This window comes from Triticum urartu, chromosome 1A (assembly GCF_056163025.1).
Source record: "Triticum urartu cultivar PI428250 chromosome 1A, HENAU_Tu73, whole genome shotgun sequence".
Classification (NCBI taxonomy): domain Eukaryota; kingdom Viridiplantae; phylum Streptophyta; class Magnoliopsida; order Poales; family Poaceae; genus Triticum; species Triticum urartu.
The window spans coordinates 517,293,742-517,317,003 of record NC_141873.1 but is presented as its reverse complement, the minus strand read 5'-3'; the positions used below and the strand labels follow the sequence as shown (position 1 = coordinate 517,317,003).

The window sequence follows — 23,262 nt, the reverse complement described above, 5'->3', positions numbered from 1 at the left end:
TGATAACATATCTTCCTTTTGTCTGTGAATCAAAGAAGGCAGGAGTAGGGAGAGTAATACGGAAAACACGTCATTTATCAAAAATTAACCGATATAAGAGAGGTGATTCAGGCCTCTCAACAAACTGGTGCGAAGCCATAGAGTCATAATCTAAATATGCAGGAGGCAACTCCATATCACCCTCACGAATGTCTATTTCAAGAAAATGAGCTAAGCGGGTTGCATAAATTCCTCCAAAGAAATCTCCATTATGTCTATTATGATGCAACCTACGAGCTACAATGGCTCCCATATGATAAGATTGGTCTCCTAACACAGCACTCCTAAGAATGCTGAGATGAGGGACACACATGTGACATGCTTCATCCTTAGCATTTATGCATCTACCGATAAAAAGAGCAAAATAATGTATAGCAGGAAAGTGAATGCTCCCTATGGTAGCCTGCGTTATATCTCTGGATTCCCCCACAGTTATACTAGCAAGAAAGTTTCTAAATTCAGATTTAGGGGGATCCCTAATACTGCCCCATGATGGAAGTTCACAAGCAAAAGTGAAATCCTCTAGGTCCATTGTATAAGATTTGTCATAAAGATCAAACATGACTGAAGGGGAATTACGCGAAGATGAATACTCAAACCTCCTCACAAATGAACTTGTGAGATCATGATACTGGGGGCATTTATTAGCCTCAAAATCCTCAAGACCGGCATTGCGCAAATATGCTTTGAATTCTTCTTTAATTCCCACACGGTCCATAAAATTTTCCGACGGCCATTCGCAAGGCCGTACTGGAGCGTCTCTTGGTGGATTCTCGTCAGCATCGCGCATAGCAATCCTGGGTCCTTGCTTCTTAGAGGAACCACCTTGGAACATCTTCCTAAACATATTGTTTTTCTCTAAAAAATTCTGAAATTTTTAGTAACTTCAAAATAAAAGTAAACCAAACTCAATAATATTGATAGCAACTACTCCTACAAGTGCCTAGAGCCCATAGCAAGCATTAGAACTACTTGGAACCATATAAATTTGACATGCAAGCTCAAGAACATGGTCACCTATGCAGCACAAATTTGCAAAGAATAAAGCACTAGAACAAAAACTAATTGGACCAATGGAGGAGTCACATACCAAGGAACAATCTCCCCAAGCAGTTTTGAGAGAGGTGCTTTGAGCAAGGAGATCGAAAATCGCAGCAAAAGTGGTTGGAACTCATGCTTGAGTTGGTTTTTAGGGTTTGTGTGAGACAGAGGAAGAAGATGGGTGCTGAGATAAGTGGAGGAGGGCCACCGTGGGCCCACGAGGCAGGGGGCGCGCCCTATAGGGGGGGCGCCCACCACCCTCGTGGCCAGGTGGCAGCTCCTCCCGCGGTAATTTTTGCACAGTAAATCCTCAAATATTCCCGAAAAAATCATATTAAATTGGCATGTCATTCTGAGGACTTTTATTTTTGAGGTATTTTTATATTGCACGGATATCAGATAACAGACAGAAAATTATTTATTTTTATTTTATTTAAACTAAATAATAGAAAGTATAGAGAGGGTACAGAAGGTTGTGCTTCTAGTTTCATCCATCTCATGCTCGTCAAAAGGAATCCACTAACAAGGTTGATCAAGTCCTGTTAACAAACTCATTCCGATTAACATGAAACCGGGGAAATTTCGAATAACACTAGGTTACCTCAACGGGGATATGCACATCCCCAATAATAAGTATATCATATTTCTTCTTGGCAGTAGGGAGAGGAAATTCAAAACCTCCAAATATAATCGATAGGATTTTCCCAATAGAATTGATAGTATGAACTTGAGGTTGTTTCCTCGGAAAGTGTACCGTATGCTCATTACCATTAACATGAAAAGTGACATTGCCTTTGTTGCAATCAATAACAGCCCCTGCAGTATTAAGAAAAAGGACTTCCAAGAATAATAGACATACTATCATCCTCAGGAATATCAAGTATAACAAAGTCTGTTAAAATAGTAACGTTTGCAACTATAACAGGCACATCCTCACAGATACCGACAGGTATAGCAGTTGATTTATCAACCATTCGCAAAGATATTTCAGTAGGTGTCAGCTTATACAAGTCAAGTCTACGATATAAAGAGAGAGGCATAACACTAACACCGGCTCCATGATCACATAAAGGAGTTTTAATATAATTTCTTTTAATGGAGCAAGGTATAGTAGGTACTCCGGGGTCTCGAAGTTTCTTTGGTATTCCACCCTTAAAAGTGTAATTAGCAAGCATGGTGGAAATTTCAGCTTCCGGTATCTTTCTTTTATTAGTAATGATATCCTTCATATATTTGGCATAAGGATTTGTTTTGAGCAAATCAGTTAATCTCATACGCAAAAAGATAGGTCTAATCATTTCAGCAAAGCGCTCAAAATCCTCATCATCCTTTCTCTTGGATGGTTTCGGAGGAAAAGGCATGGGTTTCTGAACCCAAGGTTCCCTTTCTTTACCAAATTTCCTAGCAACAAAGTTTCTTTTATCATAACGTTGATTCTTTGATTGTGGGTTATCAAGATCAACAGCAGGTTCAATTTCTACATCATTATCATTACTAGGTTGAGCATCATCATGAACATCATCTTTAATATTTTTACTAGGTTCATGTTCATTACCAGATTGTGTTTCAGCATCAGACATAGAAATATCATTTGGATTATCAGGTGGTTCAGCAATAGGTTCACTAGAAGTTTGCACAGTTCTATCATTTTTCTTCTTCTTCTTTTTAGAAGAACTAGGAACATCAATATTATTTCTTTGAGAATCTTGCTCGATTCTCTTAGGGTGGCCTTCAGGATACAAAGGTTCCTAAGTCATTCTACCAGTTCTAGTAGCCACTCTAACAGCATAATCATTTTTCTTACTATTCATTTCATCAAGCACTTCTTTTTGAGCCTTAAGTACTTGTTCTACTTGAGTGGTAACCATAGAAGCATGTTTGCTAACAAGTTTAAGCTCACCTTTAATATTAGCCATATAATCACCCAAGCGTCTAATCATATAAGAATTTTATTTTAATTGTCTACCAAAATAATCATGAAGTCGTCTTGCTTATACATAAAGTTATCAAACTCATCCAAGCACTGACTAGCAATTTTAGTAGGAGGAATTCCAACTTTATCATATCTATAGAGAGAATTTACCTTTACTACATGTGTCGGGATATCGGGATCAGGAGGTTCTTCAGTAAATAAATAATTAAGATCATATGTTTCTTCAACAGGAGGTATATTAAGACCATGTATTTCTTCAATAGGAGGTAAATTCTTAACGTCTTCAGCTTTAATACCTTTTTCTTTCATAGATTTCTTTGCCTCTTGCATATCTTCGGGACTGAGAAATAGAACACCTCTCTTCTTCGGAGTTGGTTTAGGAATAGGCTCAGTAATTGGAGCAGGAGATGGCTCAGGAGCTTGCTCAGGAGGTGCCCAATTATTTTCATTTGTCAACATATTATTCAATAGAATTTCAGCTTCATCTGGTGTTCTTTCCCTGAAAAGAGAACCAGCACAGCTATCCAGGTAATCTCTGGAAGCATCGGTTAGTCCATTATAAAAGATATCAAGTATTTCATGTTTCTTAAGAGGATGATCAGGCAAAGCATTTAGTAACTTGAGAAGCCTCCCCCAAGCTTGTGGGAGACTCTCTTCTTTAATTTGCATGAAGTTGTATATTTCCCTCAAAGCAGCTTGTTTCTTATGAGCAGGGAAATATTTAGCAGAGAAGTAATAAATCATATCCTGGGGACTACGCACACAACCAGGATCAAGAGAATTAAACCATATCTTAGCATCCCCCTTTAATGAGAACGGAGATATTTTGAGTATATAAAAGTAACGCGATCTCTCATCATTAGTAAACAGGGCAGCTATATCATTTAACTTAGTAAGATGTGCCACAACAGTTTCAGATTCATAGCCATAAAACAGATCAGATTCAACCAAAGTAATTATATCAGGATCAACAGAGAATTCATAATCTTTATCAGGAACACATATAGGTGAAGTAGCAAAAGCAGGGTCGGGTTTCATTCTATCTCTAAGTGATTCTTTGTTCCATTTAATTAATAACCTCTTAAGCTCATATCTATCTTTGCAAGCAAAAATAGCGGCAGAAGATTCCATATCAAAAAGATAACCCTCGGGAATAACAGGCATATTTTCATCATCACTATCATCATCGTATTCATATTCAATAATTTCTTTTTCTCTAGCCCTAGCAATTTGTCCATCAAGAAATTCACTAAGGGGCACAGTAGTATCAGGCACAGAAGCAGTTTCATCATAAGTATCATGCATAGCAGAAGTGGCATCATCAATAACATGCGACATATCAGAACGAATAGCAGAAGCAGATGTAGGTGTCGCAAACTTACTCATAACAGAAGGTGAATCAAGTGCAGAGCTAGATGGCAGTTCCTTACCTCCCCTCGTAGTTGAGGGATAGATCTTGGTTTTTGGATCTCTCAAGTTCTTCATAGTGTCTAGCAGAGATAAATCCCAAGTGACTCAAAGAATAGAGCTATGCTCCCCGGCAACTGCGCCAGAAATTAGTCTTGATAACCCACAAGTATAGGGGATCGCAACAGCTTTCGAGGGTAGAGTATTCAACCCAAATTTACTGATTTGACACAAGGGGAGCCAAAGAATATTCTCAAGTATTAGCAGCTGAGTTGTCAATTCAACCACACCTGGAAACTTAGTATCTGTGGCAGAGTGTTTAGTAGCAAAGTAATATGATAGTGGTGGTAGCAGCAACAAAAGTAAAGACAGCAAAAGTAATGTTTTTGGTATTTTGTAGTGATTGTAATAGTAGCAGCGGGAAAGTAAATAAGTGTGAACCAGTATATGGAAGACTCATAGGCAACGGATTAGTGATGGATAATTATGCCGGATGTGGTTCATCATGTAACAGTCATAACATAGGGCGACACAGAACTAGCTCCAATTCATCAATGTAATGTAGGCATGTATTCCGTATATAGTCATACGTGCTTATGGAAAAGAACTTGCATGACATCTTTTGTCCTACCCTCCCGTGGCAGCGGGGTCCTATTAGAAACTAAGGGATATTAAGGCCTCCTTTTAATAGAGAACCAGAACAAAGCATTAGCACATAGTGAATACATGAACTCCTCAAACTATGGTCATCACCGGGAGTGATCCCGATTATTGTCACTTCGGGGTTGCCGGATCATAACACATAGTAGGTGACTATAGACTTGCAAGATAGGATCAAGAACTCACATATATTCATGAAAACATAATAGGTTCAGATCTGAAATCATGGCACTCGGGCCCTAGTGACAAGCATTAAGCATAGCAAAGTCATAGCAACATCAATCTCAGAACATAATGGATACTAGGGATCAAACCCTAACAAAACTAACTCGATTACATGATAAATCTCATCCAACCCATCATCGTCCAGCAAGCCTACGATGGAATTACTCACGCACGGCGATGAGCATCATGAAATTGGTGATGGAGGATGGTTGATGATGACGACGGCGACGAATGCCCCTCTCCGGAGCCCCAAACAGACTCCAGATTAGCCCTCCCGAGAGGTTTTAGGGCTTGGCGGCGGCTCTGTATCGAAAAACGCGATGATTTCTTCTCTCTGATTTTTTTCTCATCGAAACTCAATATATGGAGGTGGAGTTGGAGTCGGCGACGCAACAGGGGGCCCACGAGGTAGGGGGCGCGCCCCCCACCCTCGTGAGAAGGGTGTGGGCCCCCGGTCTTCATCTTTGGCGAGGATTTTTTATTGTTTTTTCTAAGATGTTCCGTGGAGTTTCAGGTCATTCCGAGAATATTTGTTTTCTGCACATAAAACAACACCATGGTAATTCTGCTGAAAACAGCGTCAGTCCGGGTTAGTTCCATTCAAATCATACAAGTTAGAGTCCAAAACAAGGGCAAAAGTGTTTGGAAAAGTAGATACGACGGAGACGTATCAGCAATCAAGTCAAGGAGGGAGACATAGAGATTTGCAAGATACATACGGATCTGAATGTTGCAGACAGCAGACCCGTTGACTAAGCCTCTCTCACGAGCAAAACATGATCAGCACCAAGACTCCCTGGGTGTTAGAATCATTACAATGTAATCTAGATTATTGACTCTAGTGCAAGTGGGATACTGAAGGAAATATGCCCTAGAAGCAATAATAAAGTTGTTATTTATATTTCCATATATCATGATAAATGTTTATTATTCATGCTAAAATTGTATTAACCAGAAACTTAGTACATGTGTGAATACATAGACAAACGGAGTGTCCCTAGTATGCCTCTACTTGACTAGCTCGTTAATCAAAGATGGTTATGTTTCCTGACCATAGACATGTTTTGTCATTTGATAAACAGGATCACATCAATGATGTGATGGACAAGACCCATCCGTTAGCTTAGCATTATGATCGTTTAGTTTTATTATTATTGCTTTCTTCATGACTTATACATATTCCTCTGACTATGAGATTATGCAACTCCCGAATATCGGAGGAACACCTTGTGTGCTATCAAATGTCACAACATAATTGGGTGATTATAAAGATGCTCTACAGGTGTATCTGAAGGTGTTTGTTGAGTTGGCATAGGTCAAGATTGGGATTTGTCACTCCGTGTATTGGAGAGGTATCTCTGGGCCCTCTCGGTAATGCACATCACTATAAGCCTTGCAAGCAATGTGACTAGTGAGTTAGTTGCGGGATGATGCATTACGGAACGAGTAAAGAGAATTTCCGGTAACGAGATTGAACTAGGTATGATGATACCGACGATCGAATCTCGGGCAAGTAACATACCAATGACAAAGGGAATAACGTATGTTGTTATGCGGTTTGACTGATAAAGATCTTTGTTGAATATGTAGGAGCCAATACGAGCATCCAGGTTCCACTATTGATTATTGACCAGAGATATGTCTCGGTCATGTATACATAGTTCTCGAACCCGTAGGATCCGCACGCTTATCGTTCGATGATGATTTGTATTATGAGTTATGTGTTTTGGTGACCGAAGTTTGTTCGGAGTCCCGGATGAGATCAGGGACATGACGAGGAGTCTCGAAATGGCCGAGAGGTAAAGATTTATATATTGGAAGGTTATATACGGACACCGGAATGGTTCCGATAAGGTTTGGGGATTTTTCAGAGTACCGGGAGGCTACCGGAACCCCCCGGGAAAGTTAATGGGCCTAATGGGCCATAGTGGAGGAGAGGAGGCAGGCCACGGGAGGTGCCCCCCTTGCCCAATCCGAATTGGACAAGGGGAGGGGCGCGGGCCCCCCTCTTTCCTTCTCCTTCTCCCACCTTTCCCCTTCCCCCCTCTCCGTTGGAAGGAAAGGGGGGCCGAATCCTATTAGGAACAGAGTCCTAGTAGGACTCCCCCCTCTTGGCGCCCCCCCCTTGGTCCAACCTCCTCCCCCCCCTCCTTTATATACGTGGTCAGGGGGCACCCCAAAGACACAACAGCTGTTTCTTAGCCGTGTGCGGTGCCCCCCTCCACAGTTTACTCCTCCGGTCATAGCATCGTAGTGCTTAGGTGAAGCCCTGCGAGGATCACATCACCATCACCGTCACCACTCCATCATGCTGATGAAACTTTCCCTCGACCCTCTACTGGATTAAGAGCTTGAGGGACGTCATCGAGTTGAACGTGTGCTGAACACAGAGGTGCCATACGTTCGGTACTTGGATCGGTTGGATCGTGAAGACGTTCGACTACATCAACCGCGTTAACATAACGCTTCCGCTTTCGGTCTACGAGGGTACGTGGACACACTCTCCCCCTCTCGTTGCTATGCATCTCCTAGATAGATCTTGCGAGATCGTAGGATTTTTTTTTGAAATTGCATGCTACGTTCCCCAACAATATGGATGGTTAAAGTTTGGTTCAAAATACTACCATATACCATTGAATCCTTGGGGTTCCAGAATCTGCCTATTTTTCTGGTCTTCGGAAACAAAAAACCCTGAACCAAGAAGAGTTGGATATGTTATATAGGGTTATGTTTTTTTATTAATTTTATTTTCAGCTCTCAAGATATCGATATATACATATGCAATCTATACATAATCTCTCTCTCTCTCTATCTCTATATAGTATATATTATATGTATATTATGCAAATAGACCCATAATGGGAAATCCAAGTGGCTAATTGTTGAATTAAATAAAAAGCCTTTTTAACTCAGTGGTAGAGTAATGCCATGGTAGGGGGCCTATTAAATCCTGGCGGAGGTAGTAGGCAATACAAAAGAGTTGCTCTCCTATAGCATTAAAGTTGCCTATATAGCACCCAAAGTTTCTCTAAAATAAACTTTGTCGAAACCTACTCATATGGGATCTATTTTTTGAAGAGCTCGTCACGAGAAACCCAACGGTGAAAATGGATCTTGATTCTGACACTAAATCAAAAGTTATAGCTTTTTTTGAAACCTGAAAATAAATGCACATGGGTTTTTGACTGAGGCAGCGTGAGGTTGGAGACTCGTGTACTTTCCTTTTTGACAGAGTAGGATGATGTGGCACATAGGTTTCCTAATATAGAGCGTATGCTCGGGCACTTCATCAGACGCCCGCACGCTGCCTATCCACGTCTGAATTATGTGTTACTATCCTAGTCGCTACGCAAAGTGTACTATATAAAGATCACACCAAATTTTGAACATAACTTTGATCATCTACAAGATATAAATTATATACACCTGATCAAGGCATGTAATTCATTGTTAACCAAATTAATGGCCAGAGTTATGTTGAAAAATTGAGGGGAGCTCAAGAAAATAGCATATATAGCACCTAGCACCCTGATATTCCCCGCCCCCTTAGTCAGGCATCTTCTAGGGTCGCGAAGAAGGTAGCGAAGTTTTTTTGTTTTTAAAAAGGAGGGTAAACTCTTGACCGGTTAGCAAAGCCGATAGGGACTCGATGGTTTTATCTTGTTTGTTCAGTGATGAGTAGGACACAAGGCATCACTGGTTGTCGCACAAATACAAGAGACTCTAGTATCTTCTTTCAACTGAATCGATGTGGAATTTTTTGCCATAAAAACACAGGAATGCCAACACACATAGAATCATCAATGAATCGTGTGATGGAAAATAACATGGGAAGAGGAAGAAGCTCCCCGGCTTATATTAAAAGTGATGTTTTTTCATCAAAAACCGCAAACAGGGGAGGCTCAAATTCTAGTAGATGAGATTGTTTGCTTAATTCGACGCCGGTGGCCAAGGGAGAAGGTGTGTCATGCCGGTGCCACGCAATGACGGTTGGCGGCAAGAATGCCCGTGCTTGGACCCTGGCGAAGCAGCAATCCTGACCCGCCAGTGACCTCATGGTGGAGCAAACTCGAATCATCTGTTCCCTTGCCATGCTCCCTGCCCTCGAAGAGGAGGCTCTGAACTTATCATGTGCCATCTATGAAAAATCCAACTCCGGCACAGGAAGATCCGCCTCGATCCATATTGTGTCTTCTATCGCTGCTTCTGCGACCATGAGAACAAGGGTGTCGGTGTCAAAACCGGCGGATCTCGGGTAGGGGGTCCCGAACTGTGCGTCTAGGCGGATGGTAACAGGAGGCAGGGGACACGATGTTTTACCTAGGTTCGGGCCCTCTTGATGGAGGTAAAACCCTATGTCCTTCTTGATTTATTCTTGATGATATGGGTATTACAAGAGTTGATCTACCACGAGATTGGAGAGGCTAAACCCTAGAAGCTAGCCTATGGTATGATTGTTGTTGTCCTACGGACTAAACCCTTCGGTTTATATAGACACCGGAGAGGGTTAGGGTTACACAAGGTCGGTTACAAAGGAGGAAATATCCATATCCGTATTGCCTAGCTTGCCTTCCACCCAAGTAGAGTCCCATCCGGACACGAGACGAAGTCTTCAATTTAGTATCTTCATAGTCCAATAGTCCGGCCGAAGGATAGAGTCTGGCTGTCCGGAGACCCCTAATCCCGGACTCCCTCAGTAGCCCGTAAACCAGGCTTCAATGACGATGAGTCTGGCGCGCAGTGTTGTCTTCGGCATTGCAAGGCGGGTTCCTCCTCTGGATATACCACAGAAGAGTTCAAATAAAGGATAGTGTTCGACCCTGCAAAACAAGTTCCACATATCTCCGCAGAGAGAATAATATTTCCACAAATCTAATCTGCTGACACATTTTGGCAACATGACATTAAGCCATGGCCCGGTGATTATTCGAACAGTTTCCTTTAACTAGCCCCGCACATAACGCGAGGCAGTTTTTTGACACGTCTCATCAAAGCAGAGATCGTGCCCCCCTTATTACGGGATTCTCATCAATACGGGCGTGGGTAACCCAACCGCGCCATCAATTACGGCGCTTGGGGGATAAGCGAGTTTTACCAGGCTAGTGGGGGCGCATATATAGTTTCAGCCACCCTTATAAAGGGACAAGGTTTAACCTTTTTCTACCCACGCCTTCTTCCTCCTTGCTCATCCACTCTTTTGCACTCGAGCTCCAACGCCCAAGTCCACATCCTTCCCCTCAACCTTCTCCAAACATGTCCGGAGCGGGGGGAAAATGGATGGCTTCCTTTGTTACGGAGGGGCACATCAAAAAGCTGCGCGGCGCCGGATACTTAGCCGCGAATATCGCGCATTGGCTGCCCGCTGCGGGGCAGATCGTTCCTACCCCGGAACCTCATGAGAGGGTAGTTTTCCTCCACCACTTCCTCCGTGGACTGGGTTTTCCCCTTCATCCATTCGTTCGTGGTCTCATGTTCTACTACGGGCTGGACTTTCATGATCTGGCCCCGAACTTCATCCTCAACATTTCGGTGTTCATCGTCGTCTGTGAGGCTTTCCTCCGCGTCCGGCCCCACTTCGGCCTGTGGCTGAAGACCTTTAACATCAAGCTGAAGGTGGTGGGAGGCCAACAAGCAGAATGCGGCGGAGCCATGGTGGGCAAGATGCCCAATGTCACATGGCTTTAGGGCTCCTTCGTGGAGACCACAAAGGGGTGGCAATCGGCGTGGTTCTACATCACTGAGCCGCGCGACGCAAAATGGGTGGCTGCCGCCAAGTTTCGATCCGGAATCCCCACGCGGCTCACCTCCTGGAAAGAGAAGGGCATGTCCTGGGGTTCATCGGTAGAGCTGGACGGACTCCGGAAATGTATCTGAAATATGGCCGGCAAGAAGCTCAAGCTTGTCAGTATAGTCCAGGTCATGCTCATCCGCCGGATCCTCCCGTGCCAACAACGGGACTTCAACTTGTGGGAGTTCGACCCGACCCAGCACCAGACTCTAAGCGAGCTCTTCGACACGACGCACAAGGACGTCTGGAAGGTGCTGTTCAAGGGCGCTGAGGTCCCTCCCTCCCTCACCGAGGACCGCGGGCTAAGCGCGAAGTGCCAAGCGCATTCGGTGAGTTCTATACATCCGGTAGGACATTTATTTCCCCTGCTTAACCATGTGCAGGATATGATCTCCTTGCCTTTGATAGGACTGGGTGGAGACGTCGGGGCAGATTAATTGTCTGGCCCCTCTGCCCGAAGACACCGCGAATGCTCTCCTCACAAAGATGCTGACTCCGGCTCCTTACAAGGTGCCGGAGAAGACCAAGAAGGCCAAGGGAACCCGAAAGAGCTCCCGGCGCCAGGTGTTATCGGACTCATTGTCCGATAACTCCGCGACGCACTCCTCCCCCGAAGACGAGGAGGAAGATGAAGATGTTCCCCCTCCAATCGGGGAGACAAGAAAAGGAAGGCCGCCCCTACTGGGGGGGGCGAAGGGTCCAAGAAGGGAAGGACTCTCCTTCTGGACTACTCCACCACCGCCGCTGAAGGCGAAGACGAGTGGCTGCTTAGGGCCAAGCCCCTGGCGAAGTCGTAAGTATTCGGATACCAGAGTAACTCATAGAAACGCCGAATTATGATTGTGCAGACCGCCCCGAACCCGTATCGACGTATCCTCGTCGGACGGCTCCCTGGGCTCGTCGGATATGGATAGCGATCCACTTCCGACCGCCACCTCCCCTTGCCCTACGGACAACGCCGAGGTGTTGTTTCAAGAGGCACTGGGTCGAGTGGAGACAGTCCCGGAGGCGCCTCAAAGCGACCTTCCGGACTCCGGGAGCAGGGGGAGCAAAGCCCCCGAGGGCTCCGAGTTCGGCCCTCAGCCGAACACCGCGCCGGAACCTCCAGTGGTTCCGGACTCGGACAGGCGGCCTCCTTCCAAGAGGGGCAAGACGCCTGTGCCGGTGACCTCTGCCCATCCAGAGGCACCGGACAATCTATTGGGAGTGCTTCGCAGCACTTCCATAGACGAAGAGCACCGCACTATTATGAGTGCGATGGTCCAGAAGGTTCAGTCCGCCAAGAGCGGATTGACTGAAGCCTGTGCCAGCCTTCTAACAGGCTTTGAGGTAAGTTTTTGAAATATAGGAGAAATATTACCGCATAGACAGTAGCCCCTGATGCTCTGTTCGGTGTTCACAAAGAAAAGCTGAATAGAGGATCAAACAATATCGCAGGAGTCTAATATAAGTATGTCTATATGCGTATGCAGGCTTCGCTGCTGGCCTCTGCCGCACTGACTGCGGAGGTCGCCGCACTGAAGCAGGACCTTAAAGGGTCCAAGGAAGAGCCCGGCCTTGCCAAGAGGCATCTCGAGGATAACAAAGGTAAGTAGTACCTAGTCTATGGATCTATATAAAAGGAAAGGGATTGCAAAATGACAGGATTGTCGTAAATTTGCCAGGGGCCACGACCGAGGTGGAGACCCTGAAGCAAGCGTTGTCCGAGGCCGAAAACAAAGCGGCCAAGGAGCGCACCGAGCGGGAGAGGCATGAGGCACGGGTGGGCGAGGTGTAGAAAGAGCTCCACGCTCTCGTGACGAAGCACGAGGCGCTAGAGCTTGACTTGAAGACGCGAGAGTCCGAGCTTGCCACGGCCCTTGAGGGTGCAAAGAGTGCCAAGGCCGAAGCCCAAAAGGCCCTCCAGGAGATTGATGCGATGAAGAAGATAGCGGCGGGTAAGGCATTCTATATGCAAAGTAAGAATGTGAAAGTAAATTACTTGTTACTTACCCAAATCCGGAGCTCTCCAGGAGCATTCACAGATTTGCCCCGCAGCGTGTCGGATGCCGCAAAATTTTACTAGGCCGAGGAGGGAAGCTCGACGGAGAAGTTGTTCTGGGCCCAGTATACTGGGACCGAACACCCAGTACCTATGAGCGACCAGCTAAAGCAGCTGGTCGAGCTACACAAGGCGGCCGAACAGGCCATGAAGGGCTTGATAGTCCGGATGTGGCCTGACGACGCCCTTCCCAACAGCTACTTCGGCTTGGTGAGGCGGCTTGTGGATGTCTGCCCATGGCTGGAAGTTATCAAGCGATCCGTTTGCATCGAATGTGCACGCTGGGCTTTCGCCCGTGTGAAGGTACAATGGGCCAAGCTAGATGCCGTGAAGCTGATCAAGGAAGGGCCGCCGGAGGGCAAGGAGCATCGCCACCCCGAGATGTACTACGAGGGTGTCCTGAAGGGTGCCCGTCTCGTAGCGGTCGAGTGTATGAAAGATATAATATTTGAGTGAACTCGCTCGTGTAATCCTGTATTCATGAAAACTTGTTCATCTGCGCTATGCAATGCTTGTTTGAATTTAAAATATTACCTTCTGTTTGGCAGTTTATCAGATCTGAGAGATGGCTAGTCATCGGCTTTTTCCCCCATGCCATGAGTGCTGGGGTGTTCGGGATAAACCTGAGCACTCTTGTTCCCATTTTTGGGTCCTTCGAGGGAGGTGCTCAGCACAACGAACAAGGCAATCGAACTATAATGCGTTATCACGCTCACTTAGCCATAGAATTCTATAATTTTAAATTTTGGCGAAGCCCCTAGTATTCAGAAGGCCGAATCTGGGGCGCGATAGACGCCTTAAGCCGGACAGGGCCGGCTCCTCGCTCTAAGCAGCATAAGTCTTTAAGGACTCGAAAACCTCTCGAACAGCGAGCAGTCTCTCGCCTTATCATGACAGTCAGTTTTAGCTTTCTCTACTGAGGTGCTTTGCCTAGCAGAACCGGGGCACAATCGCAGTAGTTCTCCCAGTGCTACCTTAGCCGATATAGCGGAACGTAAGGTACCAAAACATGGGAGCCAGGCAAACCCAACTATTGACCCAAGACATGATTCGGAGCTGATGCATATAATGCTATAAGTTCGGGGTGCCGCACTGTCGAAAGTGTTCGGACTTCTCACGCCGTATTGTGGGGTATGCTTAAGCCCCTAGCGTATTGGCCGTACCAGAGTGTACGGGTGCTGGATGTCATGAATGAACATATATATATATATATATAAAGAAGAATGCAATAAAAGCCTTAATGCAATGCATTGTAAAAAATGTGCGTTAGAGCAGAATGATACAAGTAGTGCGATAAGCAAAAAGTAGGACTATGTACCCTCCAAGGGCAAGCTGAGGAATAATATTAAAGCAAGTATTTCACTCATTATCCTAATCCACCTGGGAGTTCCGTGGTGTGATGTAGCTTTCTGCCTCCTTGGTTGCTGCATCATGTGTTCGGCAATCATGCTGCCGGACAGGGTTTCCAGAGATTAAAGTCCTGAAAAGAAAATAATAAAACGGGAAGCCCCTAGTGCGGTTTAAGCCGCGTCTTGGGGCGTGCCGTAGTCATGCCCCCCTCCCCGCCTGTGCCCATGGTATTTTTAATGCGTAATTATGTACGCGTGGCACGAATTTCGCTGTTTGTCTTGGGCCGGGATGGGGGCCGCATTGCTATGCGAGCTCGGAACGTGCCAGGTGGTCCTGTTGCTGATTACTCCAGGCGTGCTTGAAGGTGTTTGGGTCCTTAAACGCCGAACTAGTGGATTGCCTTAAGAGGCTGCTTTGCGCTTCCGTTGCGAGGGCTGCAGTGTGCTCCTCCGTTCGGAGAGAGCGCTCTGTGTTTCCGTTAACTGTAATGACCCCCTAAGGTCCTGGCATCTTGAGCTTGAGGTATGCATAATGCGGTACCGCATTGAATCTCGCAAATGCGGTTCGCCCGAGCAGTGCATGATAACCACTGCGGAACGGGACTATATCGAAGATTAACTCTTCGCTTCGGAAGTTATCCGGGGATCCAAAGACCACTTCCAGTGTGACTGAGCCTGTGCAACGGGCCTCTACACCTGGTATGATGCCTTTAAAGGTCGTTTTTATGGGTTTGATCCTTGAGGGGTCTATACCCATTTTGCGCACTGTGTCCTGGTAAAGCAGGTTTAGGCTGTTGCCGCCATCCATAAGGACTTGAGTGAGGTGAAATCCGTCAATGATTGGGTCTAGGACCAGTGCGGCGAATCCGCCATGACAGATACTAGTGGGGTGGTCCCTGCGATCGAAGGTGATCGGACAGGAGGACCATGGGTTGAACTTTGGGGCGACTGGCTCCAACGCATATACGTCCCTGAGCGCACGCTTCCGCTCCCTCTTGGGGATGTGGGTTGCGTATATCATGTTCACCGTCCGCACTTGTAGGGGGAACCTCTTCTGTCCTTCGGTGTTCGGTTGCCGGGGCTCTTCCTCGTCATCGCTATGTGGCCCCTTATCTTTGTTTTCGGCATTTAACTTGCCGGCCTGCTTGAATACCCAGCAATCCCTATTGGTGTGGTTGGCTGGCTTGTCGGGGGTGCCGTGTATTTGACACGAGCGATCGAGTATGCGGTCCAAACTAGACGGGCCCAGAGAGCTTCTTTTAAATGGCTTTTTCCGCTGACCAGGTTTAGAGCCTTTGAATCCGGCATTGACTGTCGTATCCTCGGTATTGTCGCTGTTAATGTGGCGCTTATGTTTGTTGTTTGTTGCGACGTGACCTGCCATTGCCGTCCTTGGTATCCGAAGTACCATGGTTCTTTGATATGTTATTACTACAAGCCAGCCAGCTGTCTTCTCCCGCACAAAAGCGGGTCATGAGTGTCGTGAGGGCTGCCATAGATTTCGACTTTTCTTGACCAAGGTGCCGGGCTAGCCACTCATCGCGGATGTTGTGTTTAAAAGCTGCTAGGGTCTCTGCATCCGGACGGTCGATGATTTGATTTTTCTTAGTTAGGAACCGTGTCCAGAATTGCCTGGCCGATTTCTCTGGCTGTTGAATTATGTGGCTCAAGTCATCGGCATCTGGTGGTCGCAAATAGGTGTCCTGGAAGTTGTCGAGGAATGCGGCTTCCAGATCTTCCCAACAGCCAATGGACTCTGCTGGCAAGTTGTTGAGCCAATGCCGAGCTGGTCCTTTAAGTTTGAGTGGGAGGTATTTGATTGCGTGTAGGTCATCACCGCGGGCCATGTGGATTGTGCAGGAGGAAATCCTCGATCCATACTGCAGGATCTGTCGTGCCGTCGTATGATTCTATGTTTACGGGTTTGAAACCCTCTGGGATTTGATGATCCATTACTTCATCTGTGAAGCATAAGGGGTGTGCGGCACCTCTGTACTGGGCTATATCGTGACGCAGCTCCAATGAGTCTTGCCCGCTCTATTCGGCCCGGCCGGATTTACTTTTACTGTATCCGGTGTGACGTTTATCGTCTCGCATAGTGGCGCGCCCTCGTGATCCGTAGATCGATCTTGCATGTTTTGCTTTGTCCTCCAATACATCTCGCAGGTCTGGCGTATTTCCCCATGCCTTTTTATTTGAATGGCGTCGGGGTGCAGGCTGAGCTTTTGGCTGGAATGCCTCTCTATCGCGGCCACGAGGTGGCCGATCAGCCGCGTCATATGCTTCTTCCTCCAGTCGGGGTAGCAACCTACATTTTGGGTAACTCTTGGAGGGGCGTTCGAGTTTATATTCCTCGGTCGCGAGGACTTCAGTCCATCTGTCAGCTAGCAGATCCTGATCAGCTTGAAGCTGCTGCTGTTTTTTCTTAAGGCTATTTGCCGTGGCTATAAGCCGGCGCTTGAAGAGCTCTTGTTCGACGGGATCCTCTAGCACGACGAATTCGTCATCGTCGAGGCTTGCCTCGTCTTTGGAGGGGGGCATGTAATTATCATCCTCCGCCTCTCCATCTGCCGCTCTCTCTGGAGGGCTGGCCTCTCCATCCTCCTGTCCTAGATCGTGCTGGAGGGGATTGTTGCCATCTTCAGCACTATCCGGAGTGTTATTATCTCCTGCGCCGGTATCACTACTTTTGCTTTGGCGGGACTTAGAGCAGCGCCGCTGACGTCGGCGCTTGGGTTGCTTCTTGGAGGGGTCATCCTCCGCTGTCTCGTCGCCATTGCCTTCTTTGGGTGTGTCCACCATGTATATATCGTATGACGAGGTGGCTTTCTAGTGCCCTATAGGCGCTGGTTCCTGTTCGTCTCCTGCGTCGTCGTCCATACCGTCGATGTCTTCGGAGTCGAAGTCAAGCATGTCGGTCAAATCATCAACAGTGGCTATGAAGTGGGTGGTGGGTGGGCGTCGAATTTCTTCGTCGTCCGCATCCCAATCCTGCCGGTCATAATCCGGCCAGGACTCTCCTGACAAAGAGAGAGACCTTAGTGAATTCAGTATGTCGCCGAAGGGCGAGTGCTGAAAAATATCCGCGGCAGTGAGCTCCATGATCGGCGCCCAATCGGATTCGATTGGCAGGGGCGCGGATGGTTCAAAGTTCGGAGGAGAGTCCGGCAATGTGGAGTCACGGGCCTCGCGAAGGATAAGGTTGGTGTTCCGCTCGATCGCTGTTGAGGCTACAGCCTCCGCGGCGGGGTCTAGCCACCCGCCCTCGGTCGGCGCAATTGGCTCTGAATTAAAGGTCGGAGCGGCTGCCGGTGCGATCTCCTGAACACTGTCTGATGGTAGAGCTAAATTGTACTCATCATGACCGTGTGACGCACAAGGCAGAGGCTCGAATCCGTCGAAGATCAAGTCTCCGCGGATATCGACCGTGTAGTTTAAGCTTCCAAACCTGACCTGGTGGCCAGGGGCGTAACTTTCGATCTGCTCCAGATGGCCAAGCGAGTTGGCCCACAGTGCGAAGCCGCCGAGCACAAAGATCTGTCCGGGGAGAAAAGTCTCACCCTGTACTGCATCGCTATCGATGATCGTAGGAGCCATCAAGCCTAACGGAGATGACACAGAGGAACTCTTAATGAAAGCACCAATGTCGGTGTCAAAACCGGCGGATCTCGGGTAGGGGGTCCCGAACTGTGCGTCTAGGCGGATGGTAACAGGAGGCAGGGGACATGATGTTTTACCCAGGTTCGGGCCCTCTTGATGGAGGTAAAACCCTACGTCCTGCTTGATTTATTCTTGATGATATGGGTATTACAAGAGTTGATCTACCACGAGATCGGAGAGGCTAAACCCTAGAAGCTAGCCTATGGTATGATTGTTGTTGTCCTACGGACTAAACCCTCCGGTTTATATAGACATCGGAGAGGGTTATGGTTACACAAGGTCGGTTACAAAGGAGGAAATATCCATATCTGTATTGCCTAGCTTGCCTTCCACGCCAAGTAGAGTCCCATCCGGACACGAGACGAAGTCTTCAATTTAGTATCTTCATAGTCCAATAGTCCGGCCGAAGGATAGAGTCTGGCTGTCCGGAGACCCCTAATCCCAGACTCCCTCAAAGGGCAAGGGCAAGGGCTGCTGTCGATGATGAAATTGACCTATCCATATAAAATTAATTTAATTTAGAGAACATGCCATCATTTTGATTGTCTCATGGTGTATGAACTCCCACATGCAATGTTAGTACTACCTTCGTCCGGGTTTATTAGTCCCCTTTGTATTTTTTGCCCAACTTTGACCATAAATTTGACTAACAAATTATAAGTTGTATGGCGCAAAACTTATATTGCTAGATGCATATTTGAAAGAGGTTTCCAATTATACTATTTTTAGGGTATATAACTTAATTTTTTGATAGTTAAATCAAAGTTCAAATTTTGACACAAACTATAAGGAGGACTAATAAACCAGGACCAAGGTAGTAAGTTGTATTATGTCCTAAAAGCCAAAGTGCGTGTGCTGATCTATGTGCATGCTTGTGTATGAATTTGAGGTTTTAGACATGACTAGCAATTTGCCTGTGCATTGCAACGGATCCAAAGTAGAATAGTACTTGTTCACAAACTTGAAAGAAAGCACTATTGTTTTGATATACATATACCACTATACGTTTCACTCAAAATATACTCCCTCCGTCCCGAAATTAATGTTGTACGCCCAGTTCATTGGTAAATTTGCAAACAAAACCTCGTCATCCGAAAATTGTCTCAAACAGACCCCTCCGCCCCGTCTTCTTCCTCCGCTCATTGCCCGAGCATCGCCAGGGGCCGGCACCGGCCAGCTACGGTCCCCTCCAGTCGCGTTTCCTAGGGGCATCACCTCTGCTGCCTTGATCCCCTCCCGCCGCCCAGACTTGCATTGCCGCCCAACTGCTTTGCCGCCGCCGCCCAGAACTGCTCTTCCGCCGTAGCCAAGATCTGCGCTTCCACCCATAACTGCTCTGCCGCCACTGCCCAGAACTACTCTCTCACGCGTCCTTGAGCTCCCACTGTTGCTTCTCCTTGAGCTCCGGTTACTGTTTCTTCTCGAGCTCCCACTGCTGCTTCTCCTCGAGCTCCTGCTGGTGGAGCTCTGCTGTCTCCCGTGATTCTCCCATGTCGCCTGCTTCTCCCGTGCTCGTGTTGTTGGTGTTGCTGCTGCTCCTCTGCACTCTCTAAAATTCAATCAAATTCACTGTTAATTTTGGAGCAGATCAAAATCAGACAAGACTTTCTTCTTTTAATCATCAGATAATTTTCTAGGAATGCACTTGATAATTTTGGAGTTGATGTCCTGCTAGTTGCATTTCGAAAAAGATCCAATGGCTTCCAACTTCACTCGAGATTATTCAGTGTCCTTGGCAGCACATGATTGCTGGGATGTTTGTTCACTCCGGCCTTCGAGCTAAGGAGCTTCTTGCTCAAATCTCATCTGGCAAGTAGAGCTGCTCCAGTTCCTCCTAGACATCAACATTTCTGACAGTTTTAAGCTACCACCATTCTGAACAGTGAACACTGAAGGAAGTGTTTATCTTTAACGAACAAAAATGTATGCTCTTTTTTTCTATTAAATGGAATAGTAATGGAACTAAAGGTAGGTGATTGCATTGATCTCAAGTTTGGGACAACCAAATAACCAACTGCAGGCCCTCAAATGTGCATCTAAATGATAATTGCGTTCAATTTAAAATTCAGTAGCACAAGCATAACCTCTACAGATGTTGAGAAAAACAATTGATGTGCAGGAAATAAATTCAGACAAACACCACGGTGTTTCCTTCTTGTGTTTTTACCTCCAGTGTTCTTTTTGCTAAACTATGATTTGAGGAATCTTCAAATTCTTTGATATTGATGTTGTTTTATCGTGCAAATGCCTATATGTTGTTGATTGACATTAATGTTGCCATTTTTGCCAAGTATGTTGCTTCTCTCTTGGACTTTCAAGATTCTCTTAGGACTACTTTGAGGAGGTCACCTTTAATTCATTTGGATCAGGATCAACCAGCTAGCTAACTTCATGTGGGTGGTGGGTTGATTCCTTATCGTAAAAAACAATTGCAAAGTTTAACCTACCAAAAAAATAAGGCATCCACGTAAAAAGATTGACCAAGGAAAATACACCCATATGGCACTAGATGAGTGGCCAGTGTAAAGTTCCAATAGAGCAACAAGGTTGAAAAGAATAAGGTTTAGAACTTAAATGTTGTATCCACACTCCAGTTTAAATCCAGTAACAAGGGAGAGCAAAAACCTTTTGCTGCTGCTGGAGGAGGGCGGTTGCTTGATTGCAGAACGTGAGCACACTCACGACGTTGGGCATTGTTTCGTTAGCAGTTCGTCGGACCGGGCGACCAAGGGTGCACATCAAATGCCTGTGAAGATCAGCAAGCAAGTGGTGTGGTGAAATGAATGGTGATGAAGTAGGGATACATGCGTGCATGATGATGCAACATTTTCTGATTAAACGCGGTCTAGACTAACTTTTAGACTGATTTTCCATCAAAATTGAAAATAGTTACACTAAGTTTCAAAATAGAAAATACACTTCTTAGTTTTACAAACTAAAAATTACTGTGTGACAGTACAAAACTTGCTTGCAATAAAATCCCAACTCTCTAAAACTGAAACTTTAACTGACTTTTAGACTGTATTTTTACTCCAAGAGTTTTTATATTCAGATCACTTTAACTGAATTTTAGACTGAGTTTTAGATTGAATTTTAAACTTTCTTGCAATAAGCTTGCAGTACACTTTATATAAAGATCAGAAGCCAAGCTCTAAAATTGAATTTTTAACTGAGTTTTAAAGTGAATTTTTACGACTGCACCTATTTCAATTTCAGTTTCAGATAAAGTTTATATTCAGATCGAGACTGACGAAACTGACTTTATATTCAGTTGCAGGTAAGGACATCAGAGAATCTACAGCAGTGAGGCCAATTCAACAGCATCTGTGACAAAGATTCTACAGCAGTGTGGCCAATTCTACAACATTTGTTTCAGAGAATCTACAACAGTGAGGCCAATTCTATTGTGTGGCAATTCAATTGTAGCAGCCCAATCAATTCTACTCAAGCAAAGAATCTGTAGTACTCAAGCAAATGTGTAAGCAAGCAATGAATCAGTATGCAAGAAAATGTGTACTCAAGCAAATGTGAATCTACAACACCGACGAGGAACATACCTTGAGGTTGGTGTGCTTGGTGGTGGAGTCCTAGAGCGGTTGGAGGAACATGTTGGAGCTCGCCGTCCCCTTGCCGCCACCTTCCCGCCGCCGCTGCTGCGTGCCTGTAGCCATGTCATAGTCAGACATGCGCTGATGCTGGATGAGCGTGATGAAGGCGGCCAGGTAGCCGCGACTGCAGGAGATGGGCTCCTCACGTGACGACCACCAGCAGCAGCCCCATGCAGGCGACCGGCAGAAGCAGCTCTGTCGCGCCGTCTTGGTAGTCTCTGCCGCAGATTGAGCCCGGCCGCTGTAAATCGAAGAGCCGGAGGGGGGAAGTCGGATTTTCACCGATGTAGAGGGACATGTGTGAGGAAGAGAGTGTCGGTAACGCACACAAGGGAGAGGGCGCCGGCGCTGGGGAGGGAGAGGAGCCGCGGGTAGTGTGGAGCTGCGCGGAGGGGAACGGCGTCGGCGGTGCCAGACGGTCGGAGAGGAAGGAGGAAGAGAGCGACTACACAGAGGGACTTCGGATTTGGTCGGGAAAAGGCTGAGGACTAAATTGCAAAATGACCAATGTGACATGAATTTTGGACAGAGGGAGTATTTCTCAGGATATTTTGATGAGGCGAGGGAGGGAAGTGGTTGTTTTCAAGATAATGAGGGATTTTCTGCAAATTGGAGCAGAGAAGTGGACTATTGTTGCAAAAATGCCATAACTTACCTCACAACCATTAGATGTAGATCTAATAGTCAGAAATGACGGATAGCAGATACACCATCATCACCAACTGAGTCTTTTATAGTAGTAAAGAGACTGAGGGCTAGACAGCCGGTCGGGGCTGTCTCACACTCGTTTGTTGGATTCCAAATTTGACATATATGGTTGAAGATGGAGCAACTCCAAGAGCACAGGTACGAAATTCATCGTAATAGTCAGAAATGACGGATAGCAGATACACCATCATCACCAACTAAGTCTTTTATAGTAGTAAAGAGACTGAGGGCTAGACAGCCGGTCGGGGCTGTCTCACACTCGTTTGTTGGATTCCAAATTTGACATATATGGTTGAAGATGGAGCAACTCCAAGAGCACAGGTACGAAATTCATCGTAATAGTCAGAAATGACGGATAGCAGATACACCATCATCACCAACTGAGTCTTTTATAGTAGTAGAGAGACTGAGGACTACAGATGCGGACAGCCGGTCGGGGCTGTCTGACACTCGTTTGTTGGATTCCAAATTTGACATGTATGGTTGAAGATGGAGCAACTCCAAGAGCACAGGTACGAAATTCATCATAAAGTCTGGTTATTATTTAGAGGAGTTTCTCAAGTGAGCTCTTTTCTCAATCTATGTAAAAAAATCCCTAAAAGTGATTTTTGAAGAACTTAGGATATCCTGTAATAATATTGCGGGAAGGCCATCTTTCCATAAATGAAGGAGCTTGTGTCGGTGGTTGTGTTGGGCTGCTTCATTTACAGGATATCCTAAGTTCGTGCCGGCTCCCCAGGGATTTGGGTGTAATTTCAGTTTTTTCTGGGTGCTTGTGTACGACTGTTACTGTTAGATCTGGG

The 23,262-nt window shown here is 46.1% G+C and overlaps 1 protein-coding gene across 3 annotated transcripts; it reads right to left on the bottom strand.

Annotated features, from left to right (window-relative positions):
* Positions 1-19,042: 19,042 nt before the first annotated feature.
* Positions 19,043-22,242, bottom strand: LOC125537183 (uncharacterized). 3 transcript variants are annotated; one of them, XR_015608307.1, is made up of 4 exons: positions 21,701-22,242; positions 20,769-20,889; positions 19,789-19,977; positions 19,043-19,692 (listed from the first exon to the last, which is right to left on the bottom strand). XR_015608307.1 is itself a non-coding variant. In XM_087528069.1 (3 exons), the coding sequence occupies exons 1-3, from the start codon at positions 21,817-21,819 to the stop codon at positions 19,552-19,554; spliced, it is 381 nt and encodes a 126-aa protein (XP_087384195.1). In that variant the 5' UTR covers positions 21,820-22,242; the 3' UTR covers positions 19,043-19,551. The 3 variants fall into 3 exon arrangements, 1 of the variants encoding a protein (XP_087384195.1); XR_015608306.1 differs by having other exon boundaries at positions 19,043-19,977; XM_087528069.1 differs by lacking the exon at positions 19,789-19,977.
* Positions 22,243-23,262: the final 1,020 nt, after the last annotated feature.